At 37.2% G+C, this 9,409-nt stretch overlaps 1 protein-coding gene across 5 annotated transcripts in view; it reads left to right on the forward strand.

Annotated features, from left to right (window-relative positions):
- The window catches only part of MCC (MCC, WNT signaling pathway regulator), a 184,968-nt gene that overhangs the window by 108,367 nt on the left and 67,192 nt on the right, over nucleotides 1-9,409 (forward strand). For all 5 annotated transcript variants that reach the window (XM_027667207.1, XM_027667208.1, XM_027667211.1 and 2 more), the window contains one exon: nucleotides 8,107-8,220. In XM_027667207.1, the coding sequence (XP_027523008.1) occupies nucleotides 8,107-8,220 (114 nt within the window). The remainder of the gene's footprint in view (nucleotides 1-8,106; nucleotides 8,221-9,409) is intronic.

Raw genomic sequence — 9,409 nt, forward strand, 5'->3', positions numbered from 1 at the left:
CAAATGTTAATTCAGTGAAGGCCAGTGGTGTAATATGTGCCTAGATTTAGGTTGCTGACAGCAAAATTCAGCTTGGCCAGCTGTGCAGTCAAGCACTCTCCCTCCCGCAGGACTGTAATGTGTTAGGCACCAGAACTGTAAAACCAGAGTGCTCCAAAGAAAGGCAAAAGCGAAAGAGCTTCTCCTGTTAGATAGATTAGGGCATGTCAGCTCAGATGATAAGGGAGAAGAAGGAGTATATGTTTTGAGAGAGCATAAATTCACAAGTGCTATGAAGAAGGTCAAAAGGGACAAAAGTTATCCCTGAGGTGCAGAACATGCAAAGCAATACCAGGGAAGCTTTACAAATGTGTACACAGTTCTTATGCTTTTTCTTCAATTTCTGTGATTTGCCACTCTCAGAGGCAGGATGCTGGACTGTCAGCTGTTGGCTGGTCCGGTACAGCACTTCTTTAGTGCTCTTTGAACCAGGAAACTTAGTTTAAGATGGTAAAAATGTGATTTTTTTTCCACCAATGTTACTTCAGTTATACTGGGAATGGTTACTGTTTCATTAATAAAATTACATTAATGATAGCATTTCTTGATATTTCAAGATTTTAGAGCTCAGAGAAATGTTTTTTGAGAATGTAAATTAAATTAAATGGAAAAAAAATAATGCAGCTATGTAAGTCTTCACCCGAACTATGAAGTATCATGTTATACAGGTGGTGAAGCCATGAAAAATGAAAAAAGTAAATTCCACTTTCATTCCCCCAGATTATTTGAGTAATATACCACATGCTATGTAAAGATTCAAGCAAGAATGCTGTATGAATAAGGTACAAATTTTATGAAGAATTAACACAGAATAGCTTTAACTTTGGAATCAGCAAATGTTTTGGCCTATGTTATGTGCAGGGGTGAAAAATAAGCCATGTGTTAAATGGATTAATGCAGTGTTGATCCTTTTCTGTCAGGACAATTAACATGAGTAAAATATTTGCCCTACTTTAAACAGATAAGGAGGTACTGCATTGTGCTCCTCTCAAGATTAATGTTTCTATATTGGCAGCAGAGAGCACAAGATTTATTTGTTGAACCTTATGTAGATTTACTGCTATGCCAGTTACTGCCTGAAAGCTGTTTATGAACCACGCTCACAGCAAGTCTTTTTGTGTCTGTAGTGAAAGTGGTCATAAGAAGGATACAGAGACATTGTTAAGTCTTAAGTGGGATGTGTGACACATACAATGCCTCTAAATTATAAATTTTGTCTTGTCATGACCCCTGATTTTCTTCTATATATGTACATACATGGGCATGCATTTGTATGATATAAACATAAAAAATGTAGAAGTTGCTGTACAAGCAACTTCCTGTGCTGTCCTGACTTCCTTAGAGAATTAGTAATGTTTTTTTCCTGTTATTATTTGATGATTTAAAGCAAAGAAAATTATACTCAAGGAGAGAATGACAATCTCAGGGGATGTGCACTTTCCATGGAACCATACTCTGTACTCATAAATATCTATGCAACTCCTGTTTATTTAATAGGACTCAATGGGTGAAATACAGGGTTGAGTTTGGCATTCACAGTCCAAGATAAGGAGTGAACCTGCCTTGGGCTTGGTAGAGACAGGCAGATAAAGGTGGAAATACTGTGTAAATTAGTTTCAGAGTGTTAGAGCAGTTGCAAATTTTTTTATTTGACTGAGGCTTTCAACTTTGATACTTATAAGCTTCTATAATTTCATTAAGTGCAATTAATTTTGGGCATGTGAATATACAAATGAAGATTTATTGTCCAGCAGACACATCTGAATCTTCACTTTTATTCTTTTTCAGAAAAATTGCAGAGAAAAGGTCATATAAAATGAATAGTCTTAACCAAAATACATAGTAATCCAGTTGGAAAATGGCTTTTCCATTTGCAGAAGTTTTTGACATTTAAAAAAAATTGCTATGCACTTTTTCCTGGTGGACCAAGGAATACTTTTTACATTAGTTGAAGAAGAAAGTAGAGACATCCTCACTTGAACAAGAACTAGTTTATCTGTCAAGCCCCTGCATCTGCAGTTAAAAGAAAAATAAAGAAAAAAATGAGGTCATTGTGAGAGGAGGTGAGAAACACATTTAATCTTGTACTAGGATTTTGCAGGCACCTTTTTCTTCCACGAGTTGTGCAGACCAAGTTGTTAACTGGGCAAAAATTCTAAACATTGCATTCATGAACACTTCGAGTAGCTTCTGGTTTGTAATTACTGTGTGTTTGTACCTTTGAATTAATTTTGATTCCATCTTTACAAATTGCCGTCACCACTTGACTTAAATATTCTAGTCTGGGTTTGTCATGCTACAGGTCCTTGATTCTCTGCAAATTTTACAGCTACTTGCTTTTATATTTGGAGAAGGCTGCTAAATAAATTGCTGAAAAGGTACAAAGCCACTTGAACAAATGCCTGATGCAATAGACAGAGATACCGTGTTGGGTTATTAGTCCGGTGCACAACAAAAGAAAATATTTCTTATGAACAGAATAATACATCCAGGTTACTGAAACACTAAAAGACTTACCCACATAAATTCCTATTCAGTGGGCAGATTGAGGGCTGCCAGTTGTTCAGACTTACCTGTGCAGATGCAATTGCTAGTAAACATTTATGAATGTTTATTTTCACCTTTTCAGTTTGTCCACTGGAGATTCCACTGCTTGAAATGTAAGCCATATAATGATTAGAAAAGAAAAATGCATTCATGCAATTGAGTTTCTTTCAAAAATTCTGGTTCATGAATGGTATATCTCTGTGCTGCTTCCTTCTAAAAGTAGTTGCCACCAGAAAAGAGTTTGAGGCATCATTCAGAAATTTTGCATAAGATTTTCTGATGGCTAGCATCAGACATGAACATTCAAATAACTGGTATCAACTGGAGGAGTACTGCAACTCACTGCTTTGGTCTCATAGAGAAAAACCCCCAGTGGTTTTCACTAAAGCAAAAATTTTTTTAAATGTTTTTCCGAGCAGAAGTTGTTTTAAATGGAATTTTTCAATAAGAGATTTAGTTCAAATGAGTTATGCCATAGAGAGCAAGAACTTACTTGGATAGGCCTGTGAACTGTTTTTAGAAGGGAGGGAGTTAGGATAGAATGTAAAAGTTGTGCATAAGATTTTTCTTTATTCAACATACTTTCACTGAGAAAGAAACTGTAACATACTCCTTTATAACATACTTACTGTTAAAGCTGATTCATCACAGAGCCTTATCAGGGCTGTATTTTGCAACAGTGATTGTTTTCTATCCAATTCATTGAAATTGTAATTTCAGTAATAACATCCAGTGCAGTAGAAAACTGCAACAGGAAATAACGCATAGTCTCCTGCAGTTTGCCATCCATTTGCAAAGCTTTCAGGAAAATTAGTCAGCTTTTTCCCTGGTGTATTGACCAGGTAACAAGAAAGAGGAGGCAATAAAAGATGTAGGACTTGTGATTGGAAATGTCAGAATGTACTGGATGTTTCTTATGAGAGAAATACTCAAAGATAACTTACACAAAGGTTTATGGCATGGAGCTTGAGGGAAATTGTGGAAACTTCCTGCAGCAACTTAAGTTACAGCAGCATAGGTAATTTTCCTGCCTAGGATTTTGTATTAAATCTGAAGAAATTAACTGTCCTTCAAGAAACTGTGCATCCCTTTTTGAACTGGTTGGCAGGTAAAGATTAGGAGTCAAGAGAACTGACTTCTGCCTAAAATGGCAAGTGTGACCTTGGAGACAGTTGCTTGTACTAAGAATTGACCTTCAATAGTGAGACGGTGACCTGGGAATGCAGCATGGACAAGTCTGAGATTTGCAGCCAGGAGTGTAAAGATTAGTGATATTTAAGCCATGTAAAACTTGAGTGTTGTTTATAGCACATTATCTTTCTAAAAACATTCTAAAACCTACTACTTTATTGTAAGCTGGGAGGTCACTGGAGACTGCAACTTCTTATCCACCTGTTCACCCTGGAGAACCTTTAATTGGTGAGTGCAGTTAGGGATACAGAGGGTCCTGGGAGAAGTGGGGATTGGAAGACATTTGAAGAGAGTATGGCTGGTGGCCTGAGGTTAAAGAAGTGGGGAGAGGAATGCAGAGGTCTCGGAGATGCAGAAGTCAAGTAATTAAGAACTGAGCTTAATGTATTTTGTTAAGCAAGCGCATGCTCATCCAGGGAGTTTTGCTGCCACAACTAGGAGTCTTAAAGTTGATTGACTGCTTTTAAAAATCATTTTAGAGCTGTACTTTTGGAAGTTACATTAAGTGGACATTCTAATATAGAACTCTTTAGGGTGTGAGCTGCTAAGGAAAGCTGGGGCGATGTTTTCTTTCTGTGAATTTCAGACAATTGGACAAGTACATTCCAGAGGTATTGGTGGGGTTTTTGCCTTTATTTTTCTTTTTTTTTTTCCTTCCTGTTGCTGAGACAGCTGGTTGGCTTATGGTGGAAACAAAGTGCTGGATGTGTGGATCACTGATTTGACATGGCAATACAGATTTTGCTTCCCTAAATTTATGGTGACAGTACATCACATCATGTCTGGAGACAGAGATCCTAAGTTCAGCTTTATTGCTATTCCACAGTCTTGTCTTTAGAAATCAGAAATTATTTTCTGTTTCAGAAGTGTTGGCAAGAACACAAGAACCACACGATGCTTTAGTAAATTATGATTGAGTTAGCATAGTAAGTAGTATCTTACTTTTTGAGTGGTTCTTGAATGGCATTTTCTGTTTTGAAAGGTCTGGATTGTTGTCAGTCAGAAGGAACTGAAGTTGAAGGAGCAAGTTAAGGTGATACAAAAAATGGTGAGGGTCTTGGAAAACAAGTCACTGTGGACAAGCTTACAGTGTCTGGGATGTTGTAACCAGCCTTATACTGTGGGTCACCTCAGTGCTAAATGCAGAGGATTGAGTGAGGTTCATTCTTGGGATTAGTTTTCCACTCCTTTCTTTCCTGAAGGACAAAAGGTGTGCCTATCACCTGAGCAAGCTGGAAAGGAACATAGGAAAGAAGTTTGGCATCCTGAGATTTTCAAGGGACTGCACTGAACCTTGCTGTTTTTCTCCTACGTTAATTTTCTCCAGTCATGTTCGGCAAAAGGGGAAATAGAAAAAAATAGATCTGTTTCCTCTTTCCATCAGTTCACTGATAGAGACATAATTTTTCTTACTTAAATTGAGAGTGACTGTAAAGAGAGTAGGAATGCTAAATTCACTGAAGTGGAGATAAAATCCGTCTAAGTACGGACATATCAAACCCTTCCTAGCTCATAATTGCATAATAATTTAATTTTTTATTTTTACTTAAAGAAAGGCTGTGGTCCAAGACAATGTGTTAAGACTGAGTTGAAGTGAAGACAGTATTTTGTCCTAAGCTTGGTGTCCCACAGCCTCATTTTCATACATTCATACATTGCTGTTACTTTGCTCCCTCACTTGGAGCGGAAGTAGCAACAGGTTCCTCCTCTGGAAGGTGAAAGCAAAGCTGACCGTTCTTGCACAGTATCAGTGTCAGTTTAGAGGCTGTTCGTGTGGATGTGTGGGCTGCCCTGCAGTGCCACAGTCAAGGTTCATAAGAATCCCAAAAGGGTGAACTTTGCAACATGTAGTTCTTTTGTGCAACCTCCAGATTCAGATGCTTTTCTCTTTTGGTTAGTTTTAGGTGTCAGTATTGGGCTTTTCTTCTCATGTCACCTAAAATTTTGATTTCTATGATGTTGTAAACATCTGTTTTAATAGAAGCAGAGCCATTACTCTAGGCCTCAGGCACACTCAGAAGTGCTATTAGCACCATGCTCCATTCATCAAGTGTGAATTGCCAGATTAATTTTTCAAAGGATAACATTCCATAATTGCATCTTTTTTCTTTTCTTTTTTATTATGTTCTAAATCTGATCCTGCTCACTGAAATAACATTAGTTTACCTGTTCTATGTAATTTTTTTAACAATCTTTAGTGTATTTTCTTTATCTAACAGTTTTTGCTGTGATTAAATTTGGGGTTTGATTTATTTTAAGAAATAGGTTGAAATATTCGCAAGTGTCTGCAAATGAGAAATTATTTGTGATCTCAGTCTAGCCTCTAGTAAGTCAATTGATGTGTATCTGTTGTGGAAAACACAGCCACAGGAAAGCCAAGGGGTTAAATAAGAGTAAGGTCTGACCTCTAATGATTTCACAGCTCTTGCAGAGATGGAAATGCAAACAAGGAGAATTGAGCTATTGTTCTTAATATTTCTCTCTCCTATAAACAAAACCTTTGTTTCCCGATACTGTCTTTGTGTCAAATACCATTTGTAAATACTTTACATTTCAAAACTAATTCAAACCCCATATTCATTTATGCTTGTATAGAGATAATCAAAGCATTTTGTCCTGTAAAGTATGGCATCTTATTTGTTCCCCAGAGAAGCTGTAGATCTCCAATCTTAGAAGTCCTCAATCCACCTGGACCTGGTGGGTTGGGTAAGGGCTTGGATGAGTGACCTCCAGTGGTCCCTGTCAGCCTCAGCCGTCCTGCGATTTTGCAAATTTAGAGTCTTCAATATTCAGTGCATTTTGGAAAGACCTGGTATCTGTGTTAATTAAACTCAAACCAAATGTAGAAACGTTTACGCAACATGTAATTGTGCATGTGTGTATTTGCACTTAAACAAATAACTGCATTTCCTAAGAAGTTTTTGTAACTGACATAATAAAAATGCTTTTTACTGAACTCACAAATGAAGGTGTCCAGAGCTTCTAGAATAAGCATTTAAAACTGCAGAGTTCACATCCAAAAACCTTTTTAAAATTATGTTTTCTGTCTTGAAGCCAGAGGGTATTTTTCTATAGCACTGACAGTACTGTATGTGAAGAAGCTGTTGCCAAATGATCTGTTCTCTCTACTGTCATGAAGCTGCTTTCATTATCAGTATGTGAAAGCACCTATGGTTTTGCTGACTTCCAGTACTGGAAAGGTAAAATTGATATCAAAATAGGACTCACTAGCTGATTCATTGTAAATGAAGCATGAAAAATAACTTTTAAGTGACCCACCCAATAAAATATCAGAGTGAGGGACTGAAACTGACTGAAGGACTAGAAGCAGGGTTTGTGTTTCAGTCTGAGTCTTGGCAGCAGAGCAGTGTTTACTGTGTTGCTTACTCTGGTGTGAAAGGTCACTTTTGTTTTCTTACCCAGTATAACTTGAAGCTGTTTCTTTACTACTACAAAGAAAGACTTCAGTATTAGTGGCTGGTTTTCCTCCAGGACTTTTCAGTTGTAGTTATCAGTACTGAGTGTTGAATTCTAGCTGATGCCTTTGGTGCAACGATTAATAGGATATTTAAGGACAAAGAGAGTGTGAAAGAGTTAAAAGTATAGGATTCTTGTAAGAACTGTTCTTGTTTTCTAAGTTGTGTAGCTAACCTAGTTTCAATGTTACTAGTTATCCTAACCTGATAGATATTACCAAATGCTATCAGTTAAATGTAGAACATATCTTTCATCAAAAGGATCTACTGCAGAAAGAAAAACAGTTCATGTTCTTCATTTGTGGGTTCAGTAGATTAGATTCGTTGAAACTCACTGGCATAGGACTGAGCAGAACTGCAGAGCCGTAGCTCAAGGTGGAGTAAGCTTTAGTTGCAAAATAAACCCAAATCCTCTGCATGGAGTTATTCCCTTCACCAAACTGATAATCTCTATATGTCTAAAGGCATCGAAACTTGATACACCTTACTCTGTAATACCAATCTTAGTCAACATTTACTATAAGGTTTTAGAGCACAAGACTCAACCTGCCTCCTAATAAACTAATGTTAGAACTAATCTACACATTTCTACCTGAATTATTCTTCATTGTATTTATCCTTATAAAGGATATGGTGAAGGAATGTGTGTGCTGTCTGGAGAGAAAAATTCCATGTTCAAAATATTTATTTGCATGTAAATTCCTTTTAGACTTTGTTCTACTTAAGTTCCTATTAACTACTACAGAAATCCAGTGATACTGTAGCTGCTGTATAATACTGTCTCTTCTCTGAAATGCTACTGCTACATAGCTTGTGAATTAGTTAATTTGTTTCTTTTGTTTTTGTCTTCCAGCTTCATTTAGCAGCCCTGGCTTCATTAAAGGGAGACATTGTGGAGCTTAATAAATGTCTACAACAAACAGAAAAGGAACGTGACCTGTTGGAAAAGAAACTGGCTAAAGCACAGGTGAGCAATAGTAGTTCAAGATTCTGAAGACAATCCTTGGTTTTGTGGAGCTCTTGTTTCTCAGAGAGGAATATAGTATGGGGGGAGAGGATAAAATACTCAACGATGTCAAAAGGGAAAAGAATTTTAAGACTGCAAGACACATACTTGCCTTGGATTATAAGTTTTATGTGTTGATGGCATTCTTCAAAAAAACCCCCTAAAAATAATTAGATTAGTTTTGGTTTGAAGCCAATATAAACAACAAATGCTTTGAAATATTTTAGAATATAAGAATTGCAGCATACCCACAATTGTAGCAAGTCAATAACTACGATGATTCCAGTGGAGGCAGAAAACTGGAATCCTTTATTGGACTTACAAGTTCATATTTAAAGGGTTTATGGTTTACATATTCAACAGGGGGTTGTAACTATTACAATTATTATAAATAGGGGGTTTCAGGGGATGATGTAAGGGAAAAACCCAGGTTAACAAATTTGGGGTCTTACACATACACCATAGGGGAAAACCCATTTTATTTTAGGGGAATTATAGAGGGAAAAAGGTATTCAGGTTTACAGAATGCAAGGATTTAGGGAACACAAAGGGAGAGAGAAAGCACAAAAGGTCCTCTGCAGGGGTTTGATGAGATCAGGATGCAGACTCTGGCTTGGGCAGAGCATGTGATAACATCGAGCAAAGAGTCTCTTCACATCCTGCTGGAGAAGGCAGGAAAAATCCACAGTGATAAGGTCAATGAAGAAGGTTTTTCCCAGCTTCTGTAGCCCATGACTTTTTGCAAAGACCACTCAAATCTCTCTCTGCAAATATTATATTTTGGGATCCTATACACAGTCGATTAGGTAACTGGTTGCAGAGCCTTCCACTTCTGGGTCAGATGTAAATGCAGCACAAATTAACACTGATAAAAGTTATTGCCAATTGTCAGTGCTTTGGTGTTACATGAGAAATTATTTGTGATCTCAGTCTAGCCTCTAGTAAGTCAATTGATGTGTATCTGTTGTGGAAAACACAGCCACAGGAAAGCCAAGGGGTTAAATAAGAGTAAGGTCTGACCTCTAATGATTTCACAGCTCTTGTAGAGATGGAAATGCAAACAAGGAGAATTGAGCTATTGTTCTTAATATTTCTCTCTCCTGTAAACAAAACCTTTGTTTCCCGATACTGTCTTTGTGTCAAATACCAT

Source organism: Corapipo altera, unplaced genomic scaffold, assembly GCF_003945725.1.
Source record: "Corapipo altera isolate COAL_440 unplaced genomic scaffold, ASM394572v1 60935, whole genome shotgun sequence".
In the NCBI taxonomy this organism is placed as follows: domain Eukaryota; kingdom Metazoa; phylum Chordata; class Aves; order Passeriformes; family Pipridae; genus Corapipo; species Corapipo altera.